General features: G+C 46.2%; 1 protein-coding gene across 2 annotated transcripts in view; it reads left to right on the top strand.

The window, feature by feature from the left end:
• Positions 1–25,326, top strand: part of LOC136573611 (bifunctional heparan sulfate N-deacetylase/N-sulfotransferase 4-like) — a 387,126-nt gene that overhangs the window by 350,345 nt on the left and 11,455 nt on the right. For both annotated transcript variants that reach the window (XM_066574883.1, XM_066574884.1), the window contains exons 10-12: positions 370–540; positions 5,066–5,175; positions 7,893–7,995. In XM_066574883.1, coding sequence (XP_066430980.1) covers positions 370–540; positions 5,066–5,175; positions 7,893–7,995 — 384 coding nt within the window. The remainder of the gene's footprint in view (positions 1–369; positions 541–5,065; positions 5,176–7,892; positions 7,996–25,326) is intronic.

The following is a 25,326-nucleotide window of genomic DNA, read 5'->3' as shown; positions in this document are numbered from 1 at the left end:
GTAAAAATGAAGCGACAATCAGTCCATGAATGCAGGCAGCAGTTCATCTATGAGCGACTACCTGTTTGCAGTGAATAGATGCCAGTGGCCAGGAGTGGTGGGCCCCGCCACCATTTTCTAAATGACTATCACTCCTGTCTGAAAACACAAGAGAGACTGTCGTCCCATGTAAGGGTACCTGAAGGCAGATCCTGGCTGTCACTAATTTACATACAATGTGCCAAAAGGTAAAATGACATAGGTTATAATGGAACTATAATAAATGTTGCTTTATGTCAGTGACAGATCTTTAGGCTCATCAGTATTGTTAAATCCTAACTAATGCTGTTCTCTTGTACCACATGTTTATATTCTGTATTTTCCCTTCAGCATCAGCGATCTCATGGAGATCCTACTGCCATAAAATATAGCTTCTATGAAGTCATAATTGCTGATCATAAAGCTTCCACAGAGTTAAGGGCTCTGCAGAAAAGATGCCTCCTGCCAGGCCAGTATTCTACACACATAGAAAGATGGTTGACCTACTTTCCGCCTTCACAGGTAACAGATATATTTGCCTTCGTTCAAATTCCCAAAGATTAAAATCTGATTTTGTACCATATTTATGTGACTTTATGTGGAATTTGGTGAAAATTATTTATAGCATATATATAGTCAATTGATCTACTAGGTCCTACTAGGTAGTTGAGATGACCCTAATAGTCCTATATTAACTGGAACATAAATGGTGAGTCCAAATACAACAATGTTAGAGAATTACCTTATAATTGTCTTCAAGCATTTCCATGCAAGGAGAGGTAGGTTGTATCAAAGAGACTCTCTTAGAGAAGTGTGTCATAGTGTATAGTATATTAGGGAATTGAAGATTTGTCAAAGAAGATTCTGATGGTTTTCTCAACAAGATGGTCTTAGGCTGGATTCACACGAGTGTATTTGCGCATGAGATTTTTGCGCACCTAATATGCAGAAATTAAAACCCATTGACTTCAATGGGTTCCTTTACAAGCACGTATTTTGCGTTGCACAAAAAAAATGCAGCATGCTCTAGTTTTCAGTACATTTGCACAGGAAAAGAACACGTGGCACTCTAAAGAATTTGGTCATTTCAATGGCTAGGAACATTGATGCATAAATTGTTGTGCATGATTGTGCACAACTTGCATGCACAAAGGATATAGTAAAAAAGGCAATTCCCAGCGTAAATATGTAACTTTCATCCCCTAAAGACGCAGAGCAAAAATGCACGCAAATACGATTATGTGAAGTCGGCTGTAAGAGTGGTCTCCTAATATGTTCTGTTACACTTTACAGAAGAGCAATACAAAAGCCGCGGTGCAGATCAGTGAGCTTGGGGGTCTCCGTATTAGGTGGAAAGCTCCAACATAAGGCTCGGTGCAAGGCACCACTGCACTGCTGACTTTACATAAAAGCTAGCGAACATCATTATTTGTACTTTCCTGAGGATTTCTGTTGTTTACATTGCCTTATCTTGAGATTTAGCAACAGGCTTTCATAACATTACTCTGGCAGTGAGGTATCAGTATGAAATGAAACATTGTAGTGTGATTAATCATAATGTTTATTTTCTATATTGACACACTGTGTAGTAAAATCACCCAGTTGTGATATTTCTAATCCTGCATGCTCCATCAACTATATTACTTCAATAAATGTCTAATGATGGCAGGAATTTATCTCCGCATCATATTACCTGTGGCAATTTGCATTTAATAGAGGATGGTGCTAGAATTGGAATCAGTTATTCATGCTTTCTAAGGACTCGGTCACATCAGCATTAGGAAGTTCTGTCTTCTTGCTCCATTCAGGCTGAATGGTTCCAACTCATGAACAGACCCCCATTGTCCGTTCAATTTCTGGCAAGCAGTCCAGCATTTTCCTGGAATTTACAGAACAAAATAGCGCAGCTTGCTCGTCCTGTCCTCTAGTGGGAATCAGCAAACAGAACCTTCAGCACTGATATGAATAAACCCTTAGGTTACTCTAACACACAGCATCGGCAAATGTTGTGATTTTGATCAGGCATTTTACTGCCGTGGTTTTTAATGCACCCCATCATTGTAATGAGTGATGAGGGCCATTAAAAAGCATGAAAACGCAGCAAAATAGAGCAGACAGCTCTCAGCTCGGTATTAGAAAATGCCACATTTGAGCGCATGTCTGCAAGGATCCAGTGAAATCAGCGGGAAAGTTATACCGTGATTACCATGGCGTTCAAAATGCTGCGGTAATCACAGTCAAAAGCATATGTGGGAGGGTGGTCTAAGGCTGCTCTCACACCGGCCACTTTTTACCATGATTAATGCAGCATCCCGAGCGCCATGCTAATCGCGGTACAACACTGCCATTGATTCCAATGGGCCCTTGCAGACCTGCGCTTGATTTTTGAGCGCTGTCCGTTCTACTTTTCTGCGTTTTTGCTTTTTTTAATGCACCCCATCACAATGATAGGATGCATTGCAAAAGCACTGTCAAATGCTGTACCATACGTTCAAAAACACGGCTCAAAATTGCAGTAAAATGCTGCGGTTTTCAGCTGTGTTTATCTGAACGCGTGTGTGAGAGTGGCCTTAGAAAGCAATATATGTCCTGATAAAAATATATAGTACAGATTAGCAAAGTTTAACCGAATACTGATAACTTTTTGCAACAAGGTATCTTAACACAACAAAAGCTATTAAAAAATTATTAAAAGGCCAAGAAAAATGTTTATGCCACAGTTTATTTAATGTGTTAACTACCAAGTTGAACTTCACTTGCTGCAGCAAGTTACAGTTTCTTAACACAACAAAAGCCATAAAAAAGCTATTTAAGGGGCTAAAAAAACTTCCATGCCACAGTTTAACTGCACCAAAAATGCTTGTAAAAATGTACGAATTTCATGATGTATTTTACAAGCTAGAAAAAACACCAAAACAAATACAGTATGTCTAAAGCAAGCCTTAGGGTCATTTCATGTACAATGCTTTTTGGAAAATCCCCACTGCAATTTTTGATGCAGTTTTTTAACTAAATCCAAAAGTGGATCCAGCAAGGAGAAATAGAACTCTTCAATTTATATTTCCCGTTGGTTTTGAAACTTTTCCTGCCATTGGCTAAAAAACTGCATCAAAAACTGCAGTGGCATTTTCCAAAAAATGTTGTGGGTGAAACCACCGTAAGGCTTCCTTTGTAAATGACTGAGGTTGGCTAAATGGAACGGCTCTCGATCCAGGATGGGCTCAGGAGACCTGGTAAACTACAGGCATGGTTAGCTCTACCTTGGAGAAACCTGGGAATGTTCTGAGCTCTTTAATGGGACAGTAATATAATATTATTCATTATCATTTTAGCAACTTGGTCAAAGGTGTTTTCTTTATGGCTCATAATGGGTCCTTTTACGTAAGAAGGGTCTAGCCACTACTACATTGCTGTTAGTTTCCCTCTGTAGCTTTCAGGTTCTTTCTTTAACATTAGCTACACTAACTACAACCATCAATAAGCATGTTTAAAGAAAACCAGTCACCATGTTTTATCCTTCTGAACCCTTTGCAGCACTAAATACAGTATGTTGTTAATTTAAACTCTATAAACAATTTTTTTGTACTGGCCGTACGTCCGGCATGCATATAGAATAGGGCTTGTAAACCTCCCATGCCATATATAATAAAAAAACTAAATAAATCTTGTATAGCACCAACATATTCTTCAGTGCTTTCAGGTAATTTATTTATTACTCCACAGCAAGCTGGGCACTCATTTTACCGACTTCAGAAGGATAGAAGGCTGAGTCGACCTTGAGCCGACTTCCTGAACCACACGGGGATTGAACTTGCAACCACCAGGTTATGAGCAAGAGTTTAGGACTGCATTTCTGCTGCCTTAACACTCTGCATTACATGAAGCTCTGTAATTATGTTCAGATAGTTCATTGGGTGTACCCAGACTGTTCCAGTCACCCAGGTTCTCATCTGTTAACATGCCAATCACCCTTTGATTGATGTGAATGATGTCCCTATGTCATTAACAGGCTACTCCAAATCTTGCGATTGCACCATGCCTGGCAGTGTCACATTCACAATGAAAACATGTCTGCCAACTGTGTATGTGCTGCTTCCAGGATATGTGCGCTTGTATAAGATTTGGTGTGGCTTGTGGATGATGTAGAGAAGTCATCCACAACATCAGGGAGAGGATTGTGTTTAGAGAGGATATCCTGGCTGGCTGCTAAGGTCTGGGTGTACCCACTGGACCTAATTAGGGTCGCCTGTCCATAGGCGGAGTGGATTATCACAAGCAAATTTCCACGGCGGGTGATTTTTTAACCCCTTCCCACTCCAGGATGTACATTTATGGGGGTACATGCTCGGGGGTCCCATATAACCCCCCTGCAATGATATTGCAGGGAGATGTGTGGGTGTCATGGCAGCCAGGGGGCCTTCTGAAAGGCCCCAGGGCTGCCTTAGCAGACTGCCTATCAAGCCGTCCCCATGGGATGGCTTGATAGACTGCCTGTCAGATTGCAGTAGGATGTAATGCTATGGCATTACATCATACTGCAGAAGCGATCAAAGCATCGCTAGTTGTGGTCCCCTCTGGGGACTAAAAAAAAAGTAAATATAAGAACAATAAAGCTTTACTAATTGAAAAAAAAAAAGTATTAAAAGTTTAAATCGCCTCCCTTTTGCCATATCCATAATAAAAAAGATCTAACTCATAAAACAAAAATACATTCCACAGTTATCCTATGGAAAGCGTTTCATGCATGATCCGCATGTGATTTATCGCCGTGGATCATGCTATGAACTTTCGCTCATGGACAGCCAGCCAAATACATGGCGTGGGAGTTTTGAAAACCACCATTCTATAGTTATGCTGTGCTTATGAAAAATGATGTGTTTAGAAAGCTTCATTAATGACTTGTATGGTGCTGCAAAGGGTTTAGAAGGGTAAAACCTTATGACAAGTTCCCTATGAGGATTTTGTATTACATATATTGTATTTATACCTATGAACAATATGAACAGAATATGAAAAGATAGTAAATAGCAAAACTGTGCCATTCCAGCTATTAATTATAGATGGGCAACATCTAAGGAGTGACCCGGCCTTTGTAATGGATGAAGTCCAGACTTTTCTAGGAGCTTCTCCTCATTATAATTACTCTGAGACTCTCACGTAAGTACATTAATCTAATTTATTATCTTTGTATCTGCAGACCATCAGGAACATTGTATACCATTAATATTTACAAGATTGATCAATTCAGTGCTGTTTTATCACTTCCAGCTAAAATATAGCTTGTGAACAACAATTGACTGTAGAAAATATGCTCATTTTAGGTAAATCTGAGCTTGGAGGATATTTGAACAGCACATTTTGCTTCATTTTCAAAGCACATTGTGTAAAGTGCCCTCAAGGGGAATTAAGGCAAACATTATACTGTAGACTGAGTGGATATAAAATCTGAGAAAGATTAACAGTACTATGCTGGCAGTTGTCCAGTGGCTCATTTAGAGAAATGTGTCTTCAAATGGAGACAGAACATATGACATCTAGGAGGGTCTAATTAATATTTATAGTCAGATTGGGAAATTATGAAGGCTTTTCCTTTCTGTTTCTGATTTTAAGTATTTGACATAAACAAGGAAGAATATATAAAATGATCATTTTAGGGAACTACAGACATAGTAGCCTCCAACATGACCACTGGCATGCTTTGCTAATACCGTAGTTTTTCACAGCACTCTACATTATTTGCATAGTGTGGCCATTCTCATTTACTCCGAATGAGCAACTCTCTGCACAAATAGTTTGGGAGAAAGTTTCTTAAGAACATTGTAGAGATGATATGGATTCCGATATTTGTAAAAAATAAAAAAGGAGCACAACGTACACTAAGTTCACTGGGCTACATTCTTTTTGCACTTCTAGTGGATTACAATACAGGTATACAGTATATTACCAGAAAAAGAAATAGGTCAGACTTACCGTATTTTTTGCTTTCTAAGACACACTTTTCTTCCCCCCCAAAGTGGTGGGGGGTCGATGTCAGTGCGTTTTATAAAGTGAACGTGATGAAATTCAAGCTGGCCATTTTCGATTGGGCTTTTTGTTTGTACAATCAACGCAATTAAATTGCGTTAACTAAATTGCGTTAACTAAATTAACTAAATTGCAGTCACACAAACAAACTCAGTTAGGAGTTAGTTCCCTTTCCTCTGCACTACCGCTCATATGTACAGCTGATTAGTGGTGAGCGCTGGCAGCAACTGCTGCTGCTCCCCTACCTCCACCAACTGGCTTCTTCCCTTCCTACCGCCGTACATGCGTGCCTCTGTTACAGAGTACCGCGCTTTCGGAGCCTCGCTGCTGCTTCTATGGTGGAGAAAGAAATGGTGTAGAAGTGTCCCTCCGTTGTCCTGAACTATTTTCCTCCTCCAAAACCTAGGTGTATCTTATAAAGTGAAAAAATGTGGTGCTTGTTTCTGATGAGCTAAAAAAAAAAAGGTTTACATGTAAAATCAGTGGATTTTCTCTTAATTAACTTTGCCTCAAATAATAAATATAATTCATACTGTTAAAATGTAAAGGCTATATACAGCTTTGCACTCTTTCTTTTAATCTTTTTTTTTAAATAAAGACTTTTTGCAACTGGTTTTCATAAAAAGATTCTGATTGAATTTTATACTCGTATTGGCATTGCAGACTGGAGGAGTAAAATCTTTGTAGTAAACTGACTGCCTCCTCACCTACCCTGCTCCCCTGTTGTAAACACACATTCACTGCCTTTCTAAAGAAATCTTACAGAAGCCTGTATGACAGTGCTAGGAGATGGTGGAGGAGCATATCATATAGCAAAACTATTTGCTATACAATATGCTTCTGGGGTCCAAATTCAGTCTGAGGATAAGCCGAGGTTGGGAAAATAACGTCAAACCACACAAACATGGATGTGTTCCAAAGTTATCTGTTTATTGATTGATAGCCAGCAGTTTTTATAGAGGCCCATGCTTCAATTATAATAATACAAACATATTATAATTCCTTTACTACATATGAATATGCAAGATAAGGAGTTTAACATCTAAAATGCCAGGCAAACGCAACGCAAGTGCAATTAATCATACAGGATTAACTTCTCAGAACACAAAAGTACAGTAATTCCTTAGGACCTTGGAATGTTTTAATCATCGAGGTCCCTTTTTATTCTTCAATACATTTGAGCAAATCTTGTTAAAGGAAAAGTAGAAAACATTGTCACACACTATATCATACAAAATAGAAGGAGCATACTATAAGACCAAGAGGGAAAATGGAGTAATATTCATTTCACTAACAACAGTGCTGGGGGATGGTGGAGACAGCAGAGTAAGCTACTATAACAGAGGGCTGAAAGTCACTGTGAGTACATTTTCGTCTCTTATCAGTATTGAGGGAGGACAGACCAGCAACTATTCTGAGCAGATGAGATAGAGGAGCGGAACTGTGTAGTACTCAGTGGGTGTGGTTATGCTAAACAGCCTCTGAAAGAGGAAAGGGTAGGGGGAGCTGAGCTTGTGCTGGTTCATGACAGATCAGCTGATCAGTGCCTGGAACTTGAATGTAGGAGATAATGTAAACCAAGTGTGAGGCTTTCTAACTGCATGAAAAGGAGAACTCAAAACAAAAACAGATAAGTGCATCATTTTATGTTTCTGCAGGGATTTAGTAAGATATGTGTGTACTGAATGTCCATGCACAAAGGTTTCTTCAGCCTTTTTAATATACTGTAGAAACAATTGTGTTTAATCCTAGATAGAATACATTACAATTAACATGCATTTACATATGTTCTATATATATTGTATCTTGTAAGCAAAGAGCTCATGTTTCTGAATTCTGTATACTTTTAGATTCAGTCCAGAAAAGGGCTTCTGGTGTCAGTTACTTGATGGAGGCAAAACAAAATGTCTTGGTAAAACTAAAGGCCGCAAGTACACAACAATGGATATAGAGGTAAATCCCACATCATTTTTTTAGATTTGCCTTCATTACTATAATATTAAATTGGATTGTATGTTTTTATATTTTCTTGGTGTATGTACAGATACTTGCAGAATAGCTCTATGAAGCATAATCCATATTTTTATACTGAAGAATGATTCAACAGCACAAATTATATTATGGGATGATTTATTAAATCCTTCACTGAGCAGGGGGTTGGACCAGATGACCCTGAAGGTCCCTTACAACTCTACCATTCTATGATATTAAACTGTATAGAAACATTGGTTGAAAAGTTAAGTTTTGTAGATACATTAACTATTTTAGAGATTTCCGGGCCAATCTGAACAAAGGCGGTGATTGTCATAATGAATTAAGTAACTAATAACTAAACGTACTGAAATGTTCCTGTCATCATATGCTATGCCCTCTCCCCCACACTCATCACCTTTAGATTATTGTGAACCTTTAAACAAATGCAGTATTCAGAAATATCCACCTACCAAGGGCAGCTATGTAAAGATATAAAATCTGTCACGTAAATATTAGACACAATACATATATTTTATTCCAATTAAATTATATTTTAAAATGTTTTAACATTATAGTCTACTATATCATTCAAAGCATCTGTTTTTTTTTTCTAAAATTGTTCCTATATCTTTTTATCAGCTAAAAACATTACAAATATAGGTTCATAAGTAGAGAGAAGCGAGCACCAAAATGCTCGGGTGCTTGTTACTCCAGCTGAGCTTTTTCTAATGTTCGAGAGCTTGTTTTGGGTAACGAACCTATTGAAGTCAATGGGGACATGAGCATTTTTCAATGGAGCCGCGGCTGCTGCCCGCAGCTCTATTGAAAACAATGGTCTGCTGGCACCCCTGAATTGTTTTTGATGGAAGGGCTTTACATATAAGCTCTTCCCTGAAAAACAAGGATTTTAGTGTAAAAAAAAAACAACTTACCTCTCCGCCGCTGCTGTGTCCCCCGCGGGGATGAAGAACACATCTGCAGCATGTGGCAGATGTTTCCTTCATCCCCGCTATTAAAAAGAATTCCCTGCTGCTACATCTGCCACATCTGTGACAGATGCAGCAGAAGAATTCTTCAATTACCTACCGCAGCTGTCACACATGACAGCTGTGGCAGAGGATCCTGCTGCCCGCACCCGTCATTGGATTTCAAGGAAGGGCTTTAAATACAAGCCCTTCCCTAAAAATCCAGTAAAAGTAGTGTAAAAAACAAAAAAATAGATACTCACCTCCCTTCAGCTGCCGGGACTCAGCCGCATCTTCTCCTGCTGTCCCCTGCTCTGTGGTGCTGATCTATGTGTTCTTCATCTCTGCGGGGGGACATGGCAGCGGCAGATAGGTAAGTTTTTTCTATTTTTTTTTTTTTTTTACACTAAAATCCTTGTTTTTCAGGGAAGGGCTTATATGTAAAGCTCTTCCATGAAAAACAATGCAGGAGTGCCGGCAGACCATTGTTTTCAATGGAGCGGCCGGCAGCAGCCGCGGCTCCATTGAAGACAATGGAGAGGGTGAAATTTTCTCGAGCACCCAAGCACTGCAGTGGTGTTTGCTCAAGTATCGAGTACTTTCGAGTATGCTAATGCTTGGACGAGCATGCTCTCTCATTTCTATTCATAAGCTAAAAACAGATTGATGTGCCAGCATACATTTGCTTACTAGTGAAGAGCCGGAAAAGAATTAGGTTAGAATGTTGGCACATAATTTGGTTAAACAAAGGATATATTTTTGTAATTTTATCATAAAATATGAGCTGATTGTTGGATTTTCAAGTGATCATCCTCCATTGCTAGTTGCTTTTCTAGTTTATTTATGACTTAATCTATTTCAAAATATTGACTTTTTCACGAGTGATCCATGTTTATATCCCTGTTTATGCCAGATCATTCCTCCTTCATTATGCAGAATGTTGGGCTTTGTTTCAGCGGTTTTATAACAGGAGTTTTAGTGTTATTAGGGCTCAGTCACACGGGCGCATCGGCACCCTACACAGGGGTCAATGCGCCCATGTGACTGAGCCCTTACTGCAGGAAGCCGGTCACATGTTCCTTCTCCCGTTGCTGCAGAGAGACTTCCCTCTTGAGGTACGGCCGTCTTCGTCCTGCAGAAACACGAGCAACGATGCGCCCGTGTGACTGAGCCCTTAGGGTGCATTTGTTAACATGACATATTTTGCTGCTGAATTTCCCATGTGAATTCCACTATAAAAGGATAGCGGCAAAATCTGTGGCTTTCTGCCCAGGTTTTTTGGCACGGTCCGCATGTTGAATTTGCCCTGTTAATGACCAAAATCCACATGCAGAATTCTAATGCGAAAAATAAAAAGAAGGGACATGTCACTTCTTTTTAGTTTCCAAGTGTAATTCTGCACGCAGATTCTACCCATTGACAGGGCAAATTCTGCTTCAGGATCTGCCATAACCTGCAGCAAAAAGCCATGGATTTGACACGTTTTTTTGTGGCAGATATTTCTGCTATCAATTCCGTCATGCGAACATACCCTAAAAGTGGAGGATTTTGCTATCAAAATCTACACAATTCAGTACGGATTTTCACACAGATCAACAGCAGATTTCACCCTTTTAATGCATGCAAATGAGCATCAGTGGTGTGTATTTTGATGTAGAATTGGACATGGATGTTCTACTAAGAAAAATCCACCACAAATCTGCTACATCTGAACACACCCTTAAGGCTGCCTGCATATGGGTGGGTCGGACCCCGCATGTGGGATTCTGCAGCGGAGTTTGACCCGGTGCTCAGCTGGTGACCTCTGCTTACATGTCCGATGCCTTCTCCCTTGCTGCTGATGTGCTGGTCAATGCACCGACGCAAATACGCAGTACAGAGGACTCTACATTGCAGTTATGGGGATTATGCGGCTGCCGCGACCATTCTGCAATGATGATTGCAGAATGGCCGCGGGATGGACAGCCAAGCGTAGCCCACACAAAAACGCAGTATGCTGCGATTTCTTCCCTGTGAGCGGAAAATCGCAATTGATTTCTGCTCGTGGGCAGGAAATCGTGAATTGTCATAACATGCTATGGGCTGAATTTGCTGCGGGATCCCGCTCTGGATTTCACAATGCAAATCCGCCCGTGTGCAGGAGGCCTTAAGCAGTTGTACAATTGTTCGAACAGAAAAAAAAGAAGCAGCAAATTAATAACTGAGATAACAAAAAAAAGCAACAACAAAAAAAATACCTCCTCAATCATTTGGAAACCCAGTGCAAATGCTCTAGTGGCTGTCCACCAGTTTTTGAGCAGCACTTGATCACTGAGGTCAGTAATTGGCTACAGTGGTTACATTCAGGTAATGCGCAGCATAGCTGAAAGCCTGTAAACTTATCCCGGTGGGTGGCCACTTGAGCATCTGCACTGAATACATGGGGGAAACAGGCAGTAAGTGCTGTTTGTTGTTTGTTTTAGGACATTTGCTGCTGTTCTAAATCACTGGTCATCCCCTTTTTATTTCTGATTCAGTTATAGTCTCATTCAGGGACTTTGGATAATGCTACCTGAGAAAACAGACAATTAGCTTCCTCTAAACTGGCTACTCTGTAAGTGAATGTCTGACTTAAAAGGAACCTATCATCCCCGAATGGCACCATAAACTAAAGGCCCAGTTACAGGTAAAGATAATCATTTAAATGATTGAAAGATTGAAAATTTTAGTGATCTTTTGGCATAAAGGGTTAATGGCCACTGATCATCTTCATTTGCATGTAAAAGGGCCTCCAGTGGCTGTTTGTAGAGCCCAGCATGTGATTAATCACAAGCCCAGCTGTGAACACAGCTTCATTGTTCTCGTCCAGGGTGTCAGCAAATTACTTAACTGCAGTCTCCCTGCAGAGATAACAGCCTGCAGTCGGTCTACTGACAGATAAAGGTGTGTGCTTTATCTCCCGTAGCTGAACAATGGATTTTAAGTGCACCTTAAAATCATTGTTCAAATGAAAAGTGCCCTATGTGTGCGTTTTCACCCAACGATTATCCCTCAAATTTGGTTGTTTGAATGAATTTTGAGTGATAATCATTGCGTGTTAATGGGCCTTAAGTTATGGTGCTATTCAGAAAGGTGAAAGGAAGCCGAAGGATGTATTTTTTTATACTCACTATCTCATCTATTCCCATGCTGTCCTCTGGTGAAGTCCGCGTGCAGTGTGTAAATCTGACTCTTTTCAGACAGCTCTGCCCGTGCACTCCCCAGACTAAATAGACTGCATTGATGGTGCTGTTTGCAGGTGATAGACCTCCCTTTAAAGCAGGTTTACTAGAAGCAAACACTTTTTTTTATTTCACATATATATATATTCTTTGAAATTACAGCCCCAAAGATTTATTAAATATCCTAATATACATGTATTTATTACCTTTATTATACCAGCGCAGTGGCCCCTATTTACACAATAGAGCCATAATCTATGAACTGATCTGTCCATAGCAATGGACTTCAGTCATGTGACCCACCAAACATGCCATGTGACCGCTGGTATTCAACTTACAATGATCAGGCATCTAACAGGTGAATAGTTGTTTTCCTCCAGCTAACTTTGTTAACAACAATATGACAACATGCACATACATATCTTTGTGTTTTTAACAGTCGATGTTAAAAAAGTAAAGGAGAAAAATTTTCACACAGAGGAGATAGGGAGAATATATAACCCGTTTAGCCACAAACACTAACAGGCATGTTGGAATGCTGCTGTACTTATACTGTGTAAGTTTTGCTCCTCAAAAAAGTATTATTTATCTATTCAATAGCTGATTAGTATCAGTGTCAGGTTTAAATATATGAATATTTTAAAATGTTATGGTTTCCTACTCCAATGAGTTTGAAAATGGCTTTATAACACTTACCAGATTGATGTGCAGCAATAATTGCTTCTCTTAGATCATTGATGATGTATTTCCTCCTTGGCATTGTGTTAACACACACCTGAATGCTCCAGACCAGCAAACTGCCAAAACTTTTGTTTTTAAGGAGATTGCCGCATTTGCTGATCATTTAATCAAGGGCATTTGATCAGAAGCACCTGGCTACTACTTATGCTCTTAATTCCTTTGGAAGCAGAAAGGATTTACTACTAGAGTTGAGCAAACGTACTCTGCTTGATGCTCGTTCGAGTATTAGCATACTCGATGGTGCTCACTACTTGAGCGAGCATCACGCTGTGTTCGACCCCGCCCCAGTTTTGGCCCCTTCCCCACAGCTGATGTGTCAGATTTGACTCCTCCCTGCTGTGACGCTAGTTTGTGGCTGGCATGGGGGAGGGAGAGAGAGAGAGAGAGAGAGAGAGAGAGAGAGAAAGCTTGGCAACCGACGAGTCACATAAAAAAATGCTCGAGTCTCCCGTTAAAGTCGATGGGGTCCGTTACTCAAATAGAGATCCCAAATTTTACGAAAAGCTTGACTCGAATAACAAGGACCTGAGCATTTTGGTGCTCGCTCATCTCTATTTACTACATTCTTCACATACTGCTTATGCATTTTGGTAGAGATGAGCGAGCACCAAAATGCTCGGGTGCTCGCTACTCGGGACGAAATTTTCGCGATGCTCGAGGGTTCGTTTCGAGTAACGAACCCCATTGAAGTCAATGGGCGACTCGAGCATTTTTGTATATTGCCGATGCTCACTAAGGTTTCCATTTGTGAATATCTGGGCAATTCAAGAAAGTGATGGGAACGACACAGCAATGGATAGGGCAGGCAAGGGGCTACATGTTGGGCTGCATCTCAAGTTCCCAGGTCTCACTATTAAGCCACAATAGCGGAAAGAGTGGGCCCCCCCCTCCCAACAACTTTTACTTCTGAAAAGCCCTCATTAGCAATGCATACCTTAGCTAAGCACCACACTACCTCCAACAAAGCACAATCACTGCCTGCATGACACTCCGCTGCCACTTCTCCTGGGTTACATGCTGCCCAACCCCCCCGCACGACGCAGTGTCCACAGCGCACACCAAAGTGTCCCTGCGCAGCCTTCAGCTGCACTCATGCCACACCACCCTCGTGTCTATTTATAAGTGCGTCTGCCATGAGGAGGAACCGCAGGCACACACTGCAGAGGGTTGGCACGGCTAGGCAGCGACCCTCTTTAAAAGGCGCGGGGCGATAGCCCACAATGCTGTACAGAAGCAATGAGAAATATAACCCTGTGCCACCGCCATCAGGAGCTGCACACGTGGGCATAGCAATGGGGAACCTATGTGTCACACACTATTCATTCTGTCAAGGTGTCTGCATGCCCCAGTCAGACCGCGGTTTTTTATAAATAGTCACAGGCAGGTACAACTCCGCAATGGGAATTCCGTGTGCACCCACAGCATGGGTGGCTCCCTGGAACCCACTGGCTGTACATAAATGTATCCCATTGCAGTGCCCATCACAGCTGAGGTAACGTCCGATTAAATGCAGGTGGGCTTCGGGCCACACTGCCTGCCCCAGTCAGACTGGGGTTCTTTAGAAGTGGACACATGCAGTTACAACTCCGTGTGGACCGACAGCATGGGTGGGTGCCAGGAAGCCACCGGCGGTACATAAATATATCCCATTGCATTGCCCATCACAGCTGAGGTAATGTCATGTTTAATGCAGGTGGGCTTCGGCCCACACTGCATGCCCCAGTCAGACTGGGGTTCTTTAGAAGTGGACACATGCAGTTACAACTCCCTGTGGACCCACAGCATGGGTGGCTCCCTGGAACCCACCGGCGGTACATAAATATATCCCATTGCAGTGCCCAGCACAGCTGATGTAACGTCAGCTTTAATGCAGGTGGGCAAAAAATTAATTGGATTACACTGTAGGCGAGGGCCCCAAAAAATTGGTGTACCAACAGTACTAATGTACGTCAGAAAAATTGCCCATGCCCAACCAAGAGGGCAGGTGAAACCCATTAATCGCTTTGGTTAATGTGGCTTAATTTGTAACTAGGCCTGGAGGCAGGCCAGTTAAAATAAAAATTGGTTCAGGTGCAAGTTTCAACGCTTTAATGAGCATTGAAACGTATTAAAATTGTTTACAAAAATTATATGACTGAGCCTTGTGGGCCTAAGAAAAATTGCCCGTTCGGCGTGATTACGTCAGGTTTCAGGAGGAGGAGGAGGAGGAGGAGGATGAATATTATACACAGATTGATGAAGCTAAAAGGTCCACGTTTTTGATGGTGATAGAGAACAATGCTTCCATCCGCGGGTGCAGCCTACGTATTGTTTAGGTATCGCTGCTGTCCGCTGCTGAAGAAGAGAAGTCTGGGGAAATCCAGGCTTTGTTCATCTTGATGAGTGTAAGCCTGTCGGCACTGTCGGTTGACAGGCGGGTACGCTTATCGGTGATGATTCCCCCAGCCGCACTAAACACCCTCTCTGACAAGACACTAGCCGCAGGACAAGCAAGCACCTCCAGGGCATACAGCGCGAGTTCAGGCCACGTGTCCAGCTTCGACACCCAGTAGTTGTAGGGGGCAGAGGCGTCACCGAGGACGGTCGTGCAATCGGCTACGTACTCCCTCACCATCCTTTAACAGTGCTCTTGCCGACTCAGCCTTGACTGGGGAGCGGTGACACAGTCTTGCTGGGGACCCAGAAAGCTGTCAAAGGCCTTAGAGAGTGTTCCCCTGCCTGTGCTGTACATGCTGCCTGATCTCTGCGCCTCCCCTGCTACCCGGCCCTCGGAACTGCGCCTTCGGCCACTAGCGCTCTCGGATGGCAATTTTACCATCAGTTTGTCCGCCAGGGTCCTGTGGTATAGCATCACTCTCGAACCCCTTTCCTCTTCGGGTATGAGAGTGGAAAGGTTCTCCTTATACCGTGGGTCGAGCAGTGTGTACACCCAGTAATCCGTAGTGGCCAGAATGCGTGTAACGCGAGGGTCACGAGAAAGGCATCCTAACATGAAGTCAGCCATGTATGCCATGTACGCGACACATGGCTGTCCTCACTAGGAAGATCACTTTCAGGATCCTCCTCCTCCTCCTCCTCCTCAGGCCATACACGCTGAAAGGATGACAGGCAAGCAGCATGGGTACCCTCAGCAGTGGGCCAAGCTGTCTCTTCCCCCTCCTCCTCATCCTCCTCATGCTCCTCCTCCTCCTCCTCAACGCGCTGAGATATAGACAGGAGGGTGCTCTGACTATCCAGCGACATACTGTCTTCCCCCGCCTCTGTTTCCGAGCGCAAAGTGTCTGCCTTTATGCTTTGCAGGGAACTTCTCAAGAGGCATAGCAGAGGAATGGTGACGCTAATGATTGCAGCATCGCCACTCACCATCTGGGTAGACTCCTCAAAGTTTCCAAGGACCTGGCAGATGTCTGCCAACCAGGCCCACTCTTCTGTAAAGAATTGAGGAGGCTGACTCCCACTGCGCCGCGCATGTTGGAGTTGGTATTCCACTATAGCTCTACGCTGCTCATAGAGCCTGGCCGACATGTGGAGCGTAGAGTTCCACCGTGTGGGCACGTCGCACAGCAGTTGGTGCACTGGCAGATGAAACCAATGTTGCAGGGTGGCAGCGTCCGTGTGGGACTTGCGGAAATGTGCGCAGAGCCGGCGCACCTTTCCGAGCAGGTCTGACAAGCGTGGGTAGCTTTTCAGAAAGCGCTGAACCACCAAATTAAAGACGTGGGCCAGGCATGGCACGTGCGTGAGGCTGCCGAGCTACAGAGCCGCCACCAGGTTACGGACGTTATCACACACGACCATGCCCGGTTGGAGGCTCAGAGGCGCAAGCCAGCGGTCGGTCTGCTCTGTCAGACCCTGCAGCAGTTTGTGGTCCGTGTGCCTCTTCTCTCCTAAGCTGAGTAGTTTCAGCACGGCCTGCTGACGCTTGCCCACCGCTGTGCTGCCACGCCGCGCGACACCGACTACTGGCGATGTGCTGCTGCTGACACATCTTGATTGCGAGACAGAGGTTGCGTAGGAGCAGGAGGGTGGTTTAGTGGAGGAAGCATACACCGCCGCAGATACCACCACCGAGCTGGGGCCCGCAATTCTGGGGGTGGGTAGGACATGAGCGGTCCCAGGCTCTGACTCTGTCCCAGCCTCCACTAAATTCACCCAATGTGCCGTCAGGGAGATATAGTGGCCCTGCCCGCCTGTGCTTGTCCACGTGTCCGTTGTTAAGTGGACCTTGCCAGTAACCGCGTTGGTGAGGGCGCGTACAATGTTGCTGGAGACGTGGTCGTGCAGGGCTGGGACGGCACATCGGGAAAAGTAGTGGTGACTGGGAACTGAGTAGCGCGGGGCCGCCGCCGCCATACCTTTGAAAGCCTCCGTTTCCACAACCCTATACGGCAGCATCTCCAGGCTGATAAATTTGGCTATGTGCACGTTTAACGCTTGAGCGTGCGGGTGCGTGGCGGCGTACTTGTGCTTGCGCTCCAACACTTGCGCTAGCGACGGCTGGACGGTGCACTGAGAGATATTGGTGGATGAGGCCGAGCACAGCGGAGGTGAGGGTGTGGGTGCAGGCCAGGAGACGGTAGTGCCTGTGTCCTGAGAGGGGGGTTGGATCTCAGTGGCAGGTTGGGGCACAGGGGGAGAGGCAGCGGTGCAAACCGGAGGCGGTGAACGGCCTTCATCCCACCTTGTGGGGTGCTTGGCCATCATATGTCTGCGCATGCTGGTGGTTGTGAGGCTCGTGGTGGTGGCTCCCCGGCTGATCTTGGCGCGACAAAGGTTGCACACCACTGTTCATCGGTCGTCTGCACTCTCAGTGAAAAACTGCCAGACCTTTGAGCACCTCGGCCTCTGCAGGGTGGCATGGCGCGAGGAGGCGCTTTGGGAAACAGTTGGTGGATTATTCGGTCTGGCCCTGCCTCTACCCCTGGCCACCGCACTGCCTCTTCCAACCAGCCCTGCTGCTGCACTTGCCTCGCCCTCTGAAAACCTGTCCTCAGTAGGCGTAGCAAACCAGGTGGGGTCAGTCACCTCATCGTCCTGCTGCTCTTCCTCCGAATCCTCTGTGCGCTCCTCCCTCGGACTTACTCCAATTACTACTACCTGAGCGACAGACAACTGTGTCTCATCGTCATCGTCCTCCTCACCCACTGAAAGCTCTTGAGACAGTTGCCGGAAGTCCCCAGCCTCATCACCCGGACCCCGGGAACTTTCCAAAGGTTGGGCATCGGTCACGTCAAACTCCTCCAGTGGGAGAGGATTCGGAATCATTGCTGCCCATTCTGGGCAGGGGCCTGAGAACAGTTCCTGGGAGTCTGCCTGCTCCTCAGAATGTGTCATTGTAATGGAGTGAGGAGGCTGGGAGGAAGGAGGAGCAGCAGCCAGAGGATTCAGAGTTGCAGCAGTGGATGGTCGATAGATTTCTGGATGCACTTTCTGCCATCCACGACAGGACCTGCTCACACTGCTCATTTTCTAATAAAGGTCTACCGCGTGGACCCATTAATTGTGAGATGAATGTGGGGACGCCAGAAACGTGCCTCTCTCCTAATCCCGCAGCAGTCGGCTGCGATACACCTGGATCAGCAGCTCGGCCTGTGCCCACACCCTGACTTGGGCCTCCGCGTCCTCGGCCGCGTCCACGTCCTCTAGACCTACCCCTACCCCTCAGCATGCTGTATTACCAGTAGTGCAGAAACAGAACGCTGTAATTAAATGTGCCGCTTATTGGCCTGTGGTTGGAGGCTGACTTCCCTTAGGGAATGCACAGCAGAGCCAGGAAACAATTTTGCTCACGCCTGTAGTGAGACGTAGGTGCATATGACTGAGCTAGTGGAATTCACAGCGCAGAAGCAGTCAAGTGGCCAAAGGCCAGTAGTAGGCCTTAAGTATTTTGCTTCTATTTTTTTAAAATGCTGAGCTGATACAGCAGATAGATACTGTAGGCAGCGTATAATATTATGTATACTCTTTCCCTCTGGCGGGATGACGGCGATCATGTAACAGAGACAGCAGATCCAGGAAACAATTTTGCGCAAGCCTGCTGTAACGCTTAGCTGCGTATTAATTAGGACTACTACCCCCAGCAGATAGATACTGTAGGCAGCGTATAATATTATGTATACTCTTTCCCTCTGGCGGGATGACAGCGCTGATGTAACAGAGACAGCAGATCCAGGAAGCAATTTTGCGCAAGCCTGCTGTAACGCTTAGCTGCGTATTAATTAGGACTACTACCCCCAGCAGATAGATACTGTAGGCAGCGTATAATATTATGTATACTCTTTCCCTCTGGCGGGATGACGGCGATCATGTAACAGAGACAGCAGATCCAGGAAACAATTTTGCGCAAGCCTGCTGTAACGCTTAGCTGCGTATTAATTAGGACTACTACCCCCAGCAGATAGATACTGTAGGCAGCGTATAATATTATGTATACTGTTTCCCTCTGGCGGGATGACGGCGCTGATGTAACAGAGACAGCAGATCCAGGAAACAATTTTGCGCAAGCCTGCTGTAACGCTTAGCTGCGTATTAATTAGAACTACTACCCCCAGCAGATAGATACTGTAGGCAGCGTATAATATTATGTATACTCTTTCCCTCTGGCGGGATGACGGCGATCATGTAACAGAGACAGCAGATCCAGGAAACAATTTTGCGCAAGCCTGCTGTAACGCTTAGCTGCGTATTAATTAGGACTACTACCCCCAGCAGACACGCAGTAAACTGAAGACGGTCACAGGCAGCCCAAATATAGTATTTTTCCACAATTTTTTGGAAAAAGTCCACTGCCTATATAGCCTGAATATCTCTTTCCCTGCCTCACCAGTACTGGCCCTATACTCTGTACAATGACTGCAGACTGCGGACGCAATGCTCTGCACGCCCGATATAAAAAAAAAAAAATTGTGCAACACTGCTAAAAGCAGCCTCAACAGTACTGCACACGGTCCGATGTGGCCCTAAGAAGGACCGTTGGGGTTCTTGAAGCCTAAAATCACTCCTAACGCTCTCCCTATAGCAGCTCCAGCATCAGCAGCACTTTCCCTGAGCTATGTCAGAAAGCATCTGTGGCGAGCCGCGGGAGGGGCCGATTTATATACTCGGGTGACACCTGAGCTCGCCAGCCACTCACTGCAGGGGGGTGGTATAGGGCTTGAACGTCGCAGGGGAAAGTTGTAATGCCTTCCCTGTCTTTCTATTGGCCAGAAAAGCGCGCTAACGTCTCAGAGATGAAAGTGAAAGTAACTCGAACATCGCGTGGTGCTCACCTCTAGTAACGAGCATCTCAAACACGCTAATACTCGAACGAGTATCAAGCTCGGATGAGTACGTTCGCTCATCTCTACATTTTGGTCTAGTTTTTGATAAATAATCGCACATTTTAATCTGCTACATGTGGCTGTTCATCTGAGGTTGAATTTATCTAATTTTAAAACCTTCTAAGGACCAGATTTATTTTTATTTCCTGATACTTAAAAGCATAGAACTCAAAGCAGGTTTACATAGTTTTTCTCATGACTGTAAGTAAATAAAAACAGTAAAAGTGATTGAAAGTTGACAACTAGAGATGAGCGAGCACCAAAATGCTCGGGTGCTCGTTACTCGGGACGAAATTATCGCGATGCTCGAGGGTTCGTTTCGAGTAACGAACCCCATTGAAGTCAATGGGCGACTCGAGTATTTTTGTATATCGCCGATGCTCGCTAAGGTTTCCATTTGTGAAAATCTGGGCAATTCAAGAAAGTGATAGGAACGACACAGCAACGGATAGGGCAGGCGAGGGGCTACATGTTGGGCTGCATCTCAAGTTCCCAGGTCCCACTATTAAGCCACAATAGCGGCAAGAGTGGCCCCCCCCCCTTCCAACAACTTTTACTTCTGAAAAGCCCTCATTAGCAATGCATACCTTAGCTAAGCACCACACTACCTCCAACAAAGCACAATCACTGCCTGCATGACACTCCGCTGCCACTTCTCCTGGGTTACATGCTGCCCAACCCCCACTGCACGACCCAGTGTCCACAGTGCACACCAAATTGTCCCTGCGCAGCCTTCAGCTTCCCTCATGCCACGCCACACTCATGTCTATTTATGAGTGCGTCTGCCATGAGGAGGAACCACAGGCACACACTGCAGAGGGTTGGCACGGCTAGGCAGCGACCCTTTTTAAAAGGGGCGGGGCGATAGCCCACAATGCTGTACAGAAGCAATGAGAAATATAATCCTGTGCCACCGCCATCAGGAGCTGCACACGTGGGCATAGCAATGGGGAACCTATGTGCCACACACTATTCATTCTGTCAAGGTGTCTGCATGCCCCAGTCAGACCGCGGTTTTTTATAAATAGTCACAGGCAGGTACAACTGGGAATCCCCAACTCCGCAATGGGAATTCCGTGTGCACCGACAGCATGGATGGCTCCCTGGAACCCACCCGCTGTACATAAATGTATCCCATTGCAGTGCCATGGACAGCAGAGCTAACGTCAGATTAAATGCAGGTGGGCTTCGGCCCACACTGCTTGCCCCAACCTGACCGGGCTTTTTAATTCATAGACACAGGCAGGTACAACTCCCTATTGTGAAGTCCCTGTGGACCGACACATGGGTGGGTGCCAGGAAGCCACCGGCGGCACATAAATATATCCCATAGCATTGCCCATCACAGCTGAGGTAATGTCATGTTTAATGCAGGTGGGCTTCGGCCCACACTGCATCCCCCAGTCAGACTGGGGTTCTTTAGAAGTGGACACATGTAGTTACAACTCCGTGTGGACCGACAGCATGGGTGGCTCCCTGGAACCCACCGGCGGTACATAAATATATCCCATTGCAGTGCCCAGCACAGCTGATGTAACGTCAGCTGTAATGCAGGTGGGCAAAAAATTAATTGGATTACACTGTAGGCGAGGGCCCCAAAAAATTGGTGTACCAACAGTACTAATGTACCTCAGAAAAATTGCCCATGCCCAACCAAGAGGGCAGGTGAAACCCATTAATCGCTTTGGTTAATGTGGCTTAATTGGTAACTAGGCCTGGAGACAGCCCAGTTAAAATAAAAATTGGTTCAGGTGCAAGTTTCAACACTTTAATGAGCATTGAAACGTATAAAAATTGTTTAGAAAAATTATATGACTGAGCCTTGTGGGCCTAAGAAAAATTGCCCGTTCGGCGTGATTACATGAGGTTTCAGGAGGAGGAGGAGGAGGAGGAATATTATACACAGATTGATGAAGCTTAAAGGTCCACGTTTTTGATGGTGATAGAGAACAATGCTTCCATCCGCGGGTGCAGCCTACGTATTGCTTAGGTATCACTGCTGTCCGCTGGTGAAGAAGAGAAGTCTGGGGAAATCCAGGCTTTATTCATCTGGATGAGTGTAAGCCTGTCGGCACTGTCAGTTGACAGGCGGGTACGCTTATCCGTGATGATTCCCCCAGCCGCACTAAACACCCTCTCTGACAAGACGCTAGCCGCAGGACAAGCAAGCACCTCCAGGGCATACAGCGCGAGTTCAGGCCACGTGTCCAGCTTCGACACCCAGTAGTTGTAGGGGGCAGAGACATCACCGAGGACGGTCGTGCGATCGGCTACGTACTCCCTCACCATCCTTTTACAGTGCTCCCGCCAACTCAGCCTTGACTGGGGAGCGGTGACACAGTCTTGCTGGGGAGCCATAAAGCTGGCAAAGGCCTTGGAGAATGTTCCCCTGCCTGCGCTGTACATGCTGCCTGATCTCTGCGCCTACCCTGCTACCTGGCCCTCGGAACTGCACCTTCTGCCACTAGCGCTGTCGGATGGGAAGTTTACCATCAGTTTGTCCACCAGCGCCCTGTGGTATAGCATCATTCTCGAACCCCTTTCCTCTTCGGGAATGAGAGTGGAAAGGTTCTCCTTATACCGTGGATCGAGCAGTGTGTACACCCAGTAATCCGTAGTGGCCAGAATGCGTGTAACGCGAGGGTCACAAGAAAGGCATCCTAACATGAAGTCAAACATGTGTGCCAGGGTACCTGTATGCAATACATGGCTGTCCTCACTAGGAAGATCACTTTCAGGATCCTCCTCCTCCTCAGGCCATACACGCTGAAAGGATGACAGGCAAGCAGCATGGGTACCCTCAGCAGTGGGCCAAGCTGTCTCTTCCCCCTCCTCCTCAAGCTCCTCCCCCTCCTCCTCCTCAACGCGCTGAGATATAGACATGAGGGTGCTCTGACTATCCAGCGACATACTGTCTTCCCACGCCTCCATTTCCGTGTGCAAAGCATCTGCCTTTATGCTTTGCAGGGAACTTCTCAAGAGGCATAGCAGAGGAATGGTGACGCTAATGATTGCAGCATCCTCGCTCACCATCTGGGCAGACTCCTCAAAGTTTCCAAGGACCTGGCAGATGTCTGCCAACCAGGCCCACTCTTCTGTAAAGAATTGAGGAGGCTGACTCCCACTACGCCGCCCATGTTGGAGTTGGTATTCCACTATAGCTCTACGCTGCTCATAGAGCCTGGCCAACATGTGGAGCGTAGAGTTCCACCGTGTGGGTACGTCGCACAGCAGTCGGTGCACTGGCAGATTAAACCGATGTTGCAGGGTCCGCAGGGTGGCAGCGTCCGTCTTGGAGTTGCGGAAATGTGCGCAGAGCCGGCACACCTTTCCGAGCAGGTATGACAAGTGTGGGTAGCTTTTCAGAAAGCACTGAACCACCAAATTAAAGACATGGGCCAGGCATGGCACGTGCGTGAGGCTGCCGAGCTGCAGAGCTGCCACCAGGTTATGGCCGTTGTCACACACGACCATGCCCGGTTGGAGGCTCAGCGGCGCAAGCCAGCGGTCGGTCTGCTCTGTCAGACCCTGCAGCAGTTCGTGGGCCGTGTGCCTCTTCTCTCCTAAGCTGAGTAGTTTCAGCACGGCCTGCTGACGATTGCCCACCGCTGTGCTGCCACGCCGCGCGACACCGACTGCTGGTGACGTGCTGCTGCCGCTGACACATCTTCATTGCGAGACAGAGGTTGCATTGGAGGAGGAGGAGGGTGGTTTAGTGGAGGAAGCATACACCGCCGCAGATACCAGCACCGAGCTGGGGCCCGCAATTCTGGGGGTGGGTAGGACGTGAGCAGTCCCAGGCTCTGTCTCGGTCCCAGCCTCCACTAAATTCACCCAATGTGCCGTCAGGGAGATATAGTAGCCCTGCCCGCCTGTGTTTGTCCACGTGTCCGTTGTTAAGTGGACCTTGGCAGTAACCGCGTTGGTGAGGGCGCGTACAATGTTGCGGGAGACGTGGTCGTGCAGGGCTGGGACAGCACATCGGGAAAAGTAGTGGCAACTGGGAACCGAGTAGCGTGGGGCCGCCGCTGCCATCATGCTTTTGAAAGCCTCCGTTTCCACAAGCCTATACGGCAGCATCTCCAGGCTGATCAATTTGGCAATGTGCACATTTAACGCTTGAGCGTGCGGGTGCGTGACGGCGTACTTGCGCTCAAACAGTGGCGCTAGCGACATCTGGACGCAGCGCTGAGAGACATTGCTGGATGGGGCCGAGGACTGCGGAGGTGAGGGTGTGGGTGCAGGCCAGGAGACGGTAGTGCCTGTGTCCTCAGAGGGGGGTTGGATCTCAGTGGCAGGTTGGGGCACAGGGGGAGAGGCAGTGGTGCAAACCGGAGGCGGTGAACGGCCTTCGTCCCACCTTGTGGGGTGCTTGGCCATCATATGCCTGCGCATGCTGGTGGTGGTGGCTCCCCGGCTGATCTTGGCGCGACAAAGGTTGCACACCACTGTTCGTCGGCGTCTCTGTGAAAAACTGCCACACCGTAAAGCACCTTGACCTCTGCAGGGTGGCATGGCGCGAGGGGGCGCTTTGGGAAACAGTTGGTGGATTATTCGGTCTGGCCCTGCCTCTACCCCTGGCCACCGCACTGGCTCGGCCTGTGCCCACACCCTGACTTGGGCCTCCGCATCCTCGCCCGCGTCCACGTCCTCTAGGCCTACCCCTACCCCTCAGCATGCTGTATTACCAGTAGTGCAGAAACAGAACGCTGTAATTAAATGTGCCACTTATTGGCCTGTGGTTGGAGGCTGACTTCGCTTACGGAACGCACAGCAGAGCCAGGAAATAATTTTGCGCAAGCCTGCTGTAACACTTAGCTGGCTGCGTATGAATTAGGAGGACAACTACCCCCAGCACAGACCCAGTACACTGAGGACAGTCACAGGCAGCCCAAATAGATTTTTTTTTCCCAAATGTTTTTGGAAAGGCCCACTGCCTATATTCAATAAATATGTCTTCTGTCCCTGCCTCACCACTACTGGCCCTGGAGTGTGTAAAATAACTGCAGACTGTTGCACTGTGGACTGGAATACAGCGGTGATGTAACAGCCAACACAGAGCCAGGACATAATTTTGCGCAAGCC

The sequence above is a fragment of the Eleutherodactylus coqui genome, chromosome 7, assembly GCF_035609145.1.
Source record: "Eleutherodactylus coqui strain aEleCoq1 chromosome 7, aEleCoq1.hap1, whole genome shotgun sequence".
Taxonomy (NCBI): Eukaryota; Metazoa; Chordata; class Amphibia; order Anura; family Eleutherodactylidae; genus Eleutherodactylus; species Eleutherodactylus coqui.
Note: the sequence above shows the minus strand (reverse complement) of the source record. Positions and strands in the feature narration are given on the sequence as shown.